The sequence below is a fragment of the Lampetra planeri genome, unplaced genomic scaffold (genome assembly GCF_965212315.1).
Source record: "Lampetra planeri unplaced genomic scaffold, kcLamPlan1.2.h2 scaffold_272, whole genome shotgun sequence".
Taxonomy (NCBI): domain Eukaryota; kingdom Metazoa; phylum Chordata; class Hyperoartia; order Petromyzontiformes; family Petromyzontidae; genus Lampetra; species Lampetra planeri.
In genome coordinates this window covers 26,848-40,000 of record NW_027615099.1, presented here as the reverse complement: position 1 = coordinate 40,000, position 13,153 = coordinate 26,848, and the positions used below count along the sequence as shown (strand labels likewise).

The window sequence follows — 13,153 nt, the reverse complement described above, 5'->3', positions numbered from 1 at the left end:
GAGTGACCGAGTGACTGACTGACTGACTGAGCGACTGACTCAGCTAATCGCCCCGTGGGGGGGGGTAGTGGGGGGAGCGAGTGGAACCTGGATGTTGAGTCGTCCTCTGTGGGCTCCGAGTCCGAACCGTTCGGCGGTGGAGCTCCTCAGCTGCTCGTCCTTCACCCTCAGCGACTCCAGCCCCAGAGGTGGACACTCCGAGCCTACGACCACAACACCTGGGCTCGAGCCCGGGCTCTGGGTGTCTCTGTGTCTCTCTGTGTCTCTCTGTGTCTCTCAGGGGGTTCACGATGGTCGTGTCGGAGACACTGAGAGCCTGGGATCGAGCCCGGGCTATGGGTGTCTCTGTGTCTCTCTGTGTCTCTCTGTGTCTCTCTGTGTCTCTCTGTGTCTCTCTGTGTCTCTCAGGGGGTTCACGATGGTCGTGTCGGAGACACTGAGAACCTGGGATCGAGCCCTGGCTCTGGGTGTCTCTCTCTCTGTGTCTCTCAAGGGGTTCACAGTGGTCATGTTGGAGACACTGAGAGGCTGGGTGTCTTTCTCTGTGTCTCTGTGTGTCTCTCAAGGGGTTCACAGTGGTCATGTTGGAGACACTGAGAGGCTGGGTGTCTTTCTCTGTGTCTCTGTGTCTCTCAAGGGGTTCACAGTGGTCATGTTGGAGACACTGAAAGGCTGGGTGTCTTTCTCTGTGTCTCTGTGTCTCTCAAGGGGTTCACAGTGGTCATGTTGGAGACACTGAGAGGCTGAGTGTCTTTCTCTGTGTCTCTGTGTCTCTCAAGGGGTTCACAGTGGTCATGTTGGAGACACTGAGAGGCTGGGTGTCTTTCTCTGTGTCTCTGTGTCTCTCAAGGGGTTCACAGTGGTCATGTTGGAGACACTGAGAGGCTGGGTGTCTTTCTCTGTGTCTCTGTGTCTCTCAAGGGGTTCACGATGGCCGTGTCGGAGACACTGAGAATCTGGGTTCGAGCCCTGGGTCTGGGTGTCTCTCTCTCTGTGTCTCTCTGTGCGATCACAGTGGCCGTGTCGGAGACACTGAGAATCTGAGTTCCAGCCTTGGGTCTGGGTGTCTCTCTGAGTAGGGTCACAATGGCCGTGTCAGAGACACTGAGAACATTGGGATCGAGCCCTGGGTCTGGGTGTCTCTCTCTCTCTCTGTGGGTTCACGATGGTCGTGTCGGAGACACTGAGAATCTGGGTTCGAGCCCTGGGTCTGGGTGTCTCTCTCTCTGTGTCTCTCTGTGGGGTCACAGTGGCCGTGTCAGAGACACTGAGAACCTGGGTGTCTTTCTCTGTGTCTCTGTGTCTCTCAAGGGGTTCACAGTGGTCATGTTGGAGACACTGAGAGGCTGGGTGTCTTTCTCTGTGTCTCTGTGTCTCTCAAGGGGTTCACAGTGGTCATGTTGGAGACACTGAGAGGCTGGGTGTCTTTCTCTGTGTCTCTGTGTCTCTGTGTCTCTCAAGGGGTTCACGATGGCCGTGTCGGAGACACTGAGAATCTGGGTTCGAGCCCTGGGTCTGGGTGTCTCTCTCTCTGTGTCTCTCTGTGCGATCACAGTGGCCGTGTCGGAGACACTGAGAATCTGAGTTCCAGCCTTGGGTCTGGGTGTCTCTCTGAGTAGGGTCACAATGGCCGTGTCGGAGACACTGAGAACCTGGGTGTCTTTCTCTGTGTCTCTGTGTGTCTCTCAAGGGGTTCACAGTGGTCATGTTGGAGACACTGAGAGGCTGGGTGTCTTTCTCTGTGTCTCTGTGTCTCTCAAGGGGTTCACAGTGGTCATGTTGGAGACACTGAGAGGCTGGGTGTCTTTCTCTGTGTCTCTGTGTCTCTCAAGGGGTTCACAGTGGTCATGTTGGAGACACTGAGAGGCTGGGTGTCTTTCTCTGTGTCTCTGTGTCTCTCAAGGGGTTCACAGTGGTCATGTTGGAGACACTGAGAGGCTGGGTGTCTTTCTCTGTGTCTCTGTGTCTCTCAAGGGGTTCACAGTGGTCATGTTGGAGACACTGAGAGGCTGGGTGTCTTTCTCTGTGTCTCTGTGTCTCTCAAGGGGTTCACAGTGGTCATGTTGGAGACACTGAGAGGCTGGGTGTCTTTCTCTGTGTCTCTGTGTCTCTCAAGGGGTTCACAGTGGTCATGTTGGAGACACTGAGAGGCTGGGTGTCTTTCTCTGTGTCTCTGTGTCTCTCAAGGGGTTCACAGTGGTCATGTTGGAGACACTGAGAGGCTGGGTGTCTTTCTCTGTGTCTCTGTGTCTCTCAAGGGGTTCACAGTGGTCATGTTGGAGACACTGAGAGGCTGGGTGTCTTTCTCTGTGTCTCTGTGTCTCTCAAGGGGTTCACAGTGGTCATGTTGGAGACACTGAGAGGCTGGGTGTCTTTCTCTGTGTCTCTGTGTCTCTCAAGGGGTTCACAGTGGTCATGTTGGAGACACTGAGAGGCTGGGTGTCTTTCTCTGTGTCTCTGTGTCTCTCAAGGGGTTCACAGTGGTCATGTTGGAGACACTGAGAGGCTGGGTGTCTTTCTCTGTGTCTCTGTGTCTCTCAAGGGGTTCACAGTGGTCATGTTGGAGACACTGAGAGGCTGGGTGTCTTTCTCTGTGTCTCTGTGTCTCTCAAGGGGTTCACAGTGGTCATGTTGGAGACACTGAGAGGCTGGGTGTCTTTCTCTGTGTCTCTGTGTCTCTCAAGGGGTTCACAGTGGTCATGTTGAAGACACTGAGAGACTGGGATCGAGCCCTGGGTCTGGGTGTCTCTCTGACACTGTGTCTCTCAGGGGGTTCATAGTGACCGTGTCAGAGACACTGAGAACCTTGGTTCGAGCCCTGGGTCTGGGTGTCTCTCTGTGTCTCTCAGGGGGTTCATAGTGACCGTGTCAGAGACACTGAGAACCTTGGTTCGAGCCCTGGGTCTGGGTGTCTCTCTCTCAGACAACCCCTGTCACTCTACTACATCTACTATCAATATCCCCCCCCCCCCTGTCACTCTACTACCGCTCATACCTGCTGCGTCCTGGGTGTCGGTCTTCTCCTCTGCGCATCTCTCGCCTCCTCCTCCTCCTCCTCCCTTCTCACATCCCAGACTCTGCCTCGTGTCCCCACCACCATCACCACCACCATCACCACCACCATCACCACCACCACCATCACCACCACCACCAACTCCTTCTCCTGCTTGGGGTTGCAGTGCAGGCGAGACTTGAGCCGATGTCAGTAGCAGCAGCAGGATGAGGAGCACCGGTAGCCAGGATTGTTGGGGTCGATCCATCACCGCCACCGCCATCATCATCATCAACGACAGCCGCCGGATATCCTGGGAATGACACAAAGCCAACAAATGTTGATCTCAAAACGCATCACCACCATCATCGGGATCTTTATAAAAAAAAAAACTGGGACGAAAAGTAAACACTTGTGTCCGTGTGTGTCTCTGTGTGTGTCTGTGTCTGTCTGTGTCTGTTTGTGTGTCTGTGTGTGTGTCTGTTTGTGTGTCTGTGTGTGTGTCTGTCTGTGTGTCTGTGTGTGTGTCTGTCTGTGTGTCTGTTTGTGTGTCTGTGTGTTTGTGTCTGTTTGTGTGTATGTGTGTTTGTGTCTGTTTGTGTGTCTGTGTGTTTGTGTGTCTGTTTGTGTGTCTGTGTGTTTGTGTGTCTGTTTGTGTGTCTGTGTGTTTGTGTCTGTTTGTGTGCGTGTCTGTTTGTGTGTCTGTGTGTGTGTGTCTGTTTGTGTGTCTGTGTGTGTGTGTGTCCGTGTGTGTCTGTGTGTGTGTCTCTGTGTCCGGCAAAACAACCCCCTACCTCATCGTGGTGCCAGACGGGCAACGCTGTCGTGGACAGTGCTGTGGGTGGGAGGGCCAATTCCGATTGGCCTCTCCCCTCAGGGCGTCTGTGACCACCACAACAGCCTAGAAGGGGGCTCTGGACGGGTGCGAGGGGCTGGTAACCCCTCCACCTTCAATGAATTACCACTAAACCACGACGGAAAATGATAATCAATAAGCTTGTGATGGGGGCCCCGGGGGGACAGGCGTCTATGACGTATCCTGGTCAAACTACATTCGGCGGAGCCGGGAGACTGAATCCTTACCCTCAACGAAAAGCCACCACGTGTGGCCACGTGGAATGTTCGAACGCTCACTGCGGAGGAGAGGCTGCCACTCCTCTGTCGGGAGCTGGACCGGTACCGCCTGGATCTCTGTGGCATTCAGGTCCAGTGGACTGGTTCTGGCTCCTGCCACCATGAGGGGTGGACAGTCCTCTACTCGGGGCAGGAGACTGGCAAACAACAGGGAGTGGCTCTTCTTCTGATCATAAGAATGAAGGGGGCGTGGGAGCGTGGCGGTGAGGTGTGGGAAGCCGTAAGCCCCAGATTACTTTGGGCTCGCCTTACCATCAACCAGAGGCGAAAAGTGGGGGTCGTGGTTACTTATGCCCCCACCGAAGACGAACATCCGTGGAGGGATGCAGGCAAGGCCGATGAGTCAGATACCTTCCATAACCTCCTGTCACAGGTGCTGGCTAAAGTGGCCCCTCGGGACAGAGTCATCTTGTTGGGTGACTTCAATGCCCGAGTTGGTCATGATGCTGGCACCTGGTCTGGAGTGATTGGAAGGCATGGGCCAGATCAGCTCAATAACAACAGCAGGAGGCTGCTAGATTTTTGTGCAGCCCATGGGCTTGTAATTACCAACACGCTCTTCCGGCATCGGCGCATCCACACAACATCATGGATGCATGCCGGGTCCAAGCAAGAACATCTGCTGGACTACATAGTGACAGACCAGCGGATGTGGGCCCATGTCCTTGACACCAGGACCTACCGTGGAGCTGATCTGTCCTCTGACCATTGACTTGTCATCTGTAAGATGCGCCTGCCATTCTTCCACTACAGTGGTGGGTGTACACCCAGGATCCCATTAAAACCCTTAGTGGCCTGGTCTCAGCTAGCTGATGAAAGTTGCAAGCGAGAATTCCATCATCGCTTGCGGCTGGGGTTGGCATCGTCCCCCACTCCTCCTGATGTCGAGGGTAAATGGGCGAGGTTTAGGACTGTGGCTCATGCAGCTGCAATGGCTGCTTTGGGAGCACGGTCCAGACCTCCCCAGAGACCCTGGCTGACAGAGGAGGTGTTCAAGCTGGCTGAGAAAAAGCGACAGGCCCACTCTCATCGGCTACAGCATCCCACGTCAGAGAATGAGGAGGCTTACCGCAGCCTTCGCTCAGAGCGAGAATTCCCCTCCACATGCTTGGCTGAGTTGTGTGGGTAGGGAATGTGTCTGTATGTGTATGTGTGTCTGTGTGTGTTTGTGTGTGTGTCTGTGTGTGTTTGTATGTGTGTTTGTGTGTGTCACTTTGTTTGTCTGTGTATGTCACTGTGTGTGTCTGAATGTGTGTTTGTGTGTGTCACTGTGTGTGTGTTTGTGTGTCACTGTGCGTCTGTGTTTGTCTGTGTGTGTCACTGTGTGTCTGTGTGTTTGTGTGTTTGTTTGTTGTCTATGGGAAATATTTAACATTGGAGTCTATGGGAGACTTTCACATTAACAGTACATAAAAGTCGTGATCTGATCCCATCTGTGAAGGATGTGATCCCCGACATGCAATACCCCGGCGTCTACAAACTAAGCTGTGTCTGCGGCAGCAGTTACATTGTGGAAACTAAGCTACATGTCTCGGACCGTGTTCGTGAACACAAAGCAGATCTGAAACACGGTAGGACCAATACCTCAGCCGTTGCTGATCAATGCGGTGGGCTCACACGAAATTGATTTTTCCAAGACGAAGGTACTCTGCAAACCCACTGGCTATCAACAAAGATTCGTTCATGAAGCCATCCAGATATACAGACACAATTTCAACCGAGAAGATGGGCGCAAACTGAGCAATCATTGGAAGGACGTTATTAACCAGTTTAAGTCATAACCGGCTGTGATGTTTCCATCCTACCTGCCGATGTTAGCAGTGATTTCCGACTCTCTGAGTTACATAAACGCTGGATGTCTCACTAGAGAAGACAGAGTTTGTCTTCTCTAGGGAGACATCCAGAGTCTGTCTTCTCGACAGACCTGCTCTCCACCTGAGGACGGCTGCTTGCGTTGTGGCCGAAACGTCGTGAGAATTATTTTATCATGTTTTATTTTTATTATTTTATTACTTCCATTCTACGTGACTTTACCGAAAGAACCAAGAAGATGAATCCCCGCAGTCACGAACGAAGCTTTACATCGAAATTTAACGTTGCAGTGGTTCGCTTACATTGACATGCTAGTCTCTAGCAATACAATGGCCGCCTCTTCAGCACCGTTGTCGTAGAGGTAGCGCAGCTCTCCGATCTCACATTTACATGCAAATTCCATCTCTAGCCCCGCCCACTTACCCTTGGGCTAACCCCATATCAAACCCATAAGTCTCCCATAGACTCCAATGTTAAAGTCTCTACCCATAGACTACAATGTTAAAGTCTCTACCCATAGACTCCAATGTTAAAGTCTCCCATAGACTCCAATGTTAAACTCTCCCATAGACTTCAATGTTAAAGTCTCCCATAGACTCCAATGTTAGTCTCCCACAGACTCTAATGTTAAAGTCTCTACCCATAGCCTCCAATGTTAAAGTCTCCCATAGACTTCAATGTTAAAGTCTCTACCCATAGACTCCAATGTTAAAGTCTCACATAGACTCCAATGTTAAAGTCTCCCATAGACTCCAATGTTAAAGTCTCCCACAGACTCCAATGTTAAAGTCTCCCATAGACTCCAATGTTAAACTCTCTACCCATAGACTCCAATGTTAAAGTCTCCCATAGACTCCAATGTTAAAGTCTCTACCCATAGACTCCAATGTTAAAGTCTCCCATAGACTCCAATGTTAAAGTCTCCCATAGACTCCAATGTTAGTCTCCCATAGACTCCAATGTTACAGTCTCTACCCATAGACTCCAATGTTAAAGTCTCCCATAGACTCCAATGTTAAAGTCTCCCATAGACTCCAATGTTAAAGTCTCCCATAGACTTCAATGTTAAAGTCTCCCATAGACTCCAATGTTAAAGTCTCCCATAGACTCCAATGTTAAAGTCTCCCATAGACTTCAATGTTAAAGTCTCTACCCATAGACTACAATGTTAAAGTCTCTACCCATAGACTCCAATGTTAAAGTCTCCCATAGACTCCAATGTTAAACTCTCCCATAGACTCCAATGTTAAAGTCTCCCATAGACTCCAATGTTAAAGTCTCCCATAGACTTCAATGTTAAAGTCTCTACCCATAGACTCCAATGTTAAAGTCTCACATAGACTCCAATGTTAAAGTCTCCCATAGACTCCAATGTTAAAGTCTCCCATAGACTCCAATGTTAAAGTCTCCCATAGACTCCAATGTTAAAGTCTCCCATAGACTCCAATGTTAAAGTGTCCCATAGACTCCAATGTTAAAGTGTCTCATAGACTCCAATGTTAAAGTGTCCCATAGACTCCAATGTTAAAGTCTCTCATAGACTCCAATGTTAAAGTCTCCCATAGACTCCAATGTTAAAGTCTCCCATAGACTCCAATGTTAAAGTGTCCCATAGACTCCAATGTTAAAGTCTCTCATAGACTCCAATGTTAAAGTCTCCCATAGACTCCAATGTTAAAGTCTCCCATAGACTCCAATGTTAAAGTCTCCCATAGACTCCAATGTTAAAGTCTCTCATAGACTCCAATGTTAAAGTCTCCCATAGACTCCAATGTTAAAGTCTCCCATAGACTCCAATGTTAAAGTCTCTCATAGACTCCAATGTTAAAGTCTCCCATAGACTCCAATGTTAAAGTCTCCCATAGACTCTAATGTTAAAGTCTCTACCCATAGACTCTAATGTTAAAGTCTCCCATAGACTCCAATGTTAAAGTCTCCCATAGACTTCAATGTTAAAGTCTCTACCCATAGACTCCAATGTTAAAGTCTCTACCCATAGACTCCAATGTTAAAGTCTCACATAGACTCCAATGATAAAGTTTCCCATAGACTCCAATGTTAAAGTCTCCCATAGACTCCAATGTTAAAGTCTCCCATAGACTCTAATGTTAAAGTCTCCCATAGACTCCAATGTTAAAGTCTCCCATAGACTCCAATGTTAAAGTCTCACATAGACTCCAATGTTAAAGTCTCACATAGACTCCAATGTTAAAGTCTCACATAGACTCCAATGTTAAAGTCTCACATAGACTCCAATGTTAAAGTCTCTACCCATAGACTCCAATGTTAAAGTCTCCCATAGACTCCAATGTTAAAGTCTCACATAGACTCCAATGTTAAAGTCTCACATAGACTCCAATGTTAAAGTCTCCCATAGACTCTAATGTTAAAGTCTCCCATAGACTCCAATGTTAAAGTCTCCCATACACTCCAATGTTAAAGTCTCCCATAGACTCCAATGTTAAAGTCTCCCATAGACTCCAATGTTAAAGTCTCACATAGACTCCAATGTTAAAGTCTCTACCCATAGACTCCAATGTTAAAGTCTCCCATAGACTCCAATGTTAAAGTCTCCCATAGACTCTAATGTTAAAGTGTCCCACAGACTCCAATGTTAAAGTCTCCCATAGACTCCAATGTTAAAGTCTCTACCCACAGACTCCAATATTAAAGTCTCACATAGACTTTAACAATCAATCGTCACCTGATGACGAGTGATTGTGTTGCGATCGAAACGTCGTGATATTTTTTATAATTTTCTATCCACGTGGCTTTACCGACAGACCCAAAGTGTATGAATTCCTGCAGTCACGAAAGCCATAAGTCAAAATGTAACCGCCTCTACGGGGAGAGTTTCCACACGACCGTGAGATCTTTCAGCAGACTTCGAGACGAGAAGGTTCATCTGATGGAGTCGCTCACTTTTCTGAAGCGGTGCAGTGACACGAAGGTAAGACCCATCGCCTTCACACTCACTTCTGCTGCTGTCACTTCTCCCAATGCGAAACAGATCGTGTTCAGGGTCAGCCCAGCCCTGATCTCAGAGAGAATAAGATTGCCCCGATTTGAACTCGACAATTTAGACAAGACCCTCTTGCAATGACACTTAACAATGACGGAAAAAATGTCTACATCTGATTGGGAACATGTAGATCACATGACAGCTTCGTCAGCCGCTACAATGTCAGCTAAATGTAACGATAACCTGATTGCAAAAGCTCAACCTCCCGTTCAAGAACAAGCCAGATCTACACGTTAAAAAGTTAGACTGTGACAAGAGTGTTATCAATCAGAGTAACAGCCCAATTTCCGACAGCCTAAAATCATCTTCTAGGTTCTTTCGGTGAAGTCACGTAGAAGGGAAATAATAAAATAAAATAAATAAAACATCATAAAATACAATTCTCACGACGTTTCGGCCACAACGCAAGCAGCCGTCCTCAGGTGAAGAATGAAACACCACCAAGCTTGGAGAATTGTAATGTATTACTTACTGTTAGTATATTTAGTATATTTAGTATACTGATGATACTATGTAGTTTATACTTTAGTTTTTTTACGTGGTTGTTTAGTAACTGCAGCTACATACGATGAACATTCCTTCCCTTTGTTAATGCTACACCCATCCCCTCCCTTTGATGCTGCTGATCCTGCATAATGCATGGGCATAATATGACTTTTAAACCCTCCGCCCACCCCCTACGCATTTCCCATAAATATGCTAAATTCCTCTTGATATGCAAATTATTTTGTCAAGGCGCTCTTCAACCCACCTCCAACCCAGCTTAAATATACGCTCAAAGTTTGGTGGCGTTTCATTCTTCACCTGAGGACGGCTGCTTGCGTTGTGGCCGAAACGTCGTGAGAATTATTTTATTATGTTTTATTTTTATTATTTTATTAGTTCCCTTCTACGTGACTTTACCGAAAGAACCAAGAAGATGAATCCCTGCAGTCACGAAAGCTTTAAATTGAAATTTAGCCTAAAATCGGTTCTAGCTAAAGGGTTGAATTTCGCAGTCGCCCCTAAACACATCCCAGCTGATGATATAATTGTCCAGGTCTACGTAGCCCTTAAGGGTTTGGGGCACATTCCTGCAGACGTGACAAGATCAGAAATCAATGCAGTCCTCAAAGACTCTAAGACACCCATTAGGAACATCAGCAAGGATGAGCGTTTTGAGCTTTCTCAACTAAAATAAATATAACCCGTAAAAACAAAGTTTTTCACTATAAATCCTTTATATGCGTGGCGGCTAGAGTCCTCTCGTCCTCTGGCTTGAGATGGCTGCCACCTATGGGTCAGATGATTGCATTGCACCATTAAGCAATTGGCAATTACATATAATATTTTTGTCCTAAAAAGTGTAAAATTTTGGAATTTTTTTTCACGAAAATTAATTGTCACGCACAACGAGTCTGTGTGGAAAATGTCAGCTCGATTGGATCACGGGAAATGGGTTAAAAAACGACCGAAAGATTTGCATGGTCCTAAGCAAGCAAGCGAACTTAATATAAAGGATTTAAAAAGAGAGATGCCATAGTCATCCTCACAGCCGATGAGGGCAATGCCACGGTCATCATGGACAACAACACATACAGTAACTAAATTCAGGACCTACTTAAACACATTCCTGCGGAGGGAGCTGGTAGGAACGTTGGGTTGCTCGGTCAATGGCCTGCAGGGTCAACGGCCAGGGCGTGGTGTATTCCGCAAATATGGCCGACTGTGAGGGCGGGCACAAGCCGGCGTGAGTAGGTTGAACGTTGAGTTTTATAAGGGCACCACGGGGTGACCTGCCCCTCCCCACCCAGCCCCACCCCTCCCACCCCCCACCCAGCCCCACCTTCCCCTCCCCACTCTCCCCACCCAGCCCCTCCCCACCCTCCCCTCTTAACCCTCCCCACCCAGCTCCTCCTCACCCTCCCCACCCAGCCCCACCCCTCCCACCCCCCACCCAGCCCCACCTTCCCCTCCCCACTCTCCCCACCCAGCCCCTCCCCACCCTCCCCTCTTAACCCTCCCCACCCAGCTCCTCCTCACCCTCCCCTCCCCACCCAGCCCCACCCCTCCCACCCCCCACCCAGCCCCACCTTCCCCTCCCCACTCTCCCCACCCAGCCCCTCCCCACCCTCCCCTCTTAACCCTCCCCACCCAGCTCCTCCTCACCCTCCCCTCCCCACCCAGCCCCACCCTCCCCACCCAGCGCCACCCTCCCCACCCAGCCCCTCCCTGCACGACGGACACAATAATCCCCGGTGGGCTGGTGTAACCAGGAGGTTCCTACCAGTATAAGACCTCGTGTTTCAGAAGCTCTCTCTCTCTCTCTCACCTGAAGACGGTTGCTTGCGTTGCGATCGAAACGTCGTGATCTATGAAGTTTCAACTTGCGTGACTTTACCGAAAGAACCAAAGAGTTTGTTGTTATGATGTCATGTAGGGCAGTCTGTGCAAAAACGCCACCCTCCCTCAGCATTTCGCTTGGGAGATCATCTCTGCCCGGTGCCTTTCCTGGTCTCAAACTCCGGATCGCCTTCAGTACTTCCTCTACAGATAGCACCTCAGCCAGCCACTCACAGGGGGTGACTTCTTCCTCCAATATTTGAGGCACCGCAGCCTCGGCAGGGTCATCCCCACTTTGTGCCACGATGTTTTCCAGGCCGAGGGATTTCCCCTCCCCCAGGAGCTCACAGAAATGCTCAGCAAATCTGCAAACCTGTTCCTGGGGGTCGGAGATTGGATCACCGTTCTTTCCCCGAATGACGGTAATAGGTGTGGCACTGCAGGTTACTTTTTGAATGGAGTTAAAGAGCGATTTGTGATCGCGAGCTACTGAGGCAGACTCCATCTCCTAAGCGAGCCACAACCACCACCCATCCTTGCAGCGCCTCACGGCTCTCCGAACCTCCGAGCGAAGCCTCCTCATTCTCCGACGTGGGATGCTGTAGCCGATGAGAGTGGGCCTGTGGTTTTCTCTCAGCCAGCCGGAACACCTCCTCTGTCAGCCAGGGTCTCTGGGGAGGTCTGGACCGCGTACCCAAAGCAGCCATTGCAGCTGCATGAGCCACAGTCCTAAACCTCGCCCATTTACCCTCGACATCAGGAGGAGTGGGGGACGATGCCAACCCCAGCTGCAAGCGATGATGACATTCTCGCTTGCAAGATGCATTTAGACAGCGCACGTTCAACTCAAACCAGCAAAGACAAAATCCCCCGGTGTAGCCTCAACAGACTGTTGGGGCAAGTGCCAATAGCGAGTAGCAGTACCTATGAAGGCTACCGGCACAGTGGCACACGAGGGGGGGGGGAGGCAGAACCACGCCCGGCCGCCTTTGTCTCCCTAAATTGCACACACACACGCACACAGACACATACAGACACACACGCACAGACACACACACGTACACAGACATACACACATACACACACGCACAGACACACACACGCACACAGACACACACACGCACACAGACACACACACACACGCACACACACACAGACGCACACACACACACACAGACACGCACACACGCACACAGACACGCACACACACAGACACACGCACACACACAGACACACACACGCACATAGACACACACGCACACAGACACACACACACACAGACACACACACGCACACACACACAGACACACACAATCGCACTCACTTTGAGGAGCTTCCACGGCGAACTGCAGACAGCGACTAAAACAAAGAGCGCCTATACCAAGAGCGAGTTGGACAGAGAGAGAGAGAGAGCGGGGTGGAGAGAGTAGGGAGAGATGGGAGAGAGATGGAGAGAGAGTAGGGAGAGAGATGGAGAGAGGAAGGGTAAAAAAAAAGAGAGAGGAAGGGAGAGAGGAAGGGAGAGGAAGGGAGAGAGGAAGGGAGAGAGGAAGGGAGAGAGGGGTGGAGAGAGTAGAGAGAGAGATGGGATAGTGAGATGGAGAGAGAGTAGGGAGAGAGGGGTGGAGAGAGTAGGGAGCGAGGTGGAGAGAGATGGAGAGAGAGAGAGAGAGTACGAATGAGAGAGTGGAGAGAGACAGATGGGGGAGAGAGCAAGAATGAGAGTGGGCGAGTGAGAGGAAGGGAGAGGAAGGGAGAGGAAGGGAGAGGGGGAGAGAGCGAGCGAGAGGAGGGGGTGTTATATAAAGCAAAGTTATTTTTTTTTTATTACGAAATGATGAACGAAGCAAAGTGCCGACTACAGCGAGCAT

The 13,153-nt window shown here is 49.7% G+C and overlaps 1 protein-coding gene and 1 long non-coding RNA gene across 2 annotated transcripts in view; both read right to left on the bottom strand.

Moving 5' to 3' along the window:
- LOC144740686 (putative carboxypeptidase X1) overlaps positions 1 to 867 on the bottom strand; it is a gene marked incomplete at its 3' end in the record, with an annotated part of 54,360 nt that extends 53,493 nt beyond the window's left edge. Inside the window, exons 1-2 of the mRNA XM_078623489.1 lie at positions 859 to 867; positions 88 to 273 (exon numbers count right to left, since the gene is read on the bottom strand). Of these exons, the coding sequence (XP_078479615.1) occupies positions 88 to 273; positions 859 to 867 (195 nt within the window). The remainder of the gene's footprint in view (positions 1 to 87; positions 274 to 858) is intronic.
- A 2,099-nt stretch (positions 868 to 2,966) lies between these two features.
- LOC144740685 (uncharacterized) lies at positions 2,967 to 12,691 on the bottom strand. The gene is made up of 2 exons (XR_013589719.1): positions 12,607 to 12,691; positions 2,967 to 3,305 (listed from the first exon to the last, which is right to left on the bottom strand). It is a non-coding gene; the product is annotated as an uncharacterized LOC144740685 (long non-coding RNA).
- Between the last annotated feature and the right edge of the window lie 462 nt (positions 12,692 to 13,153).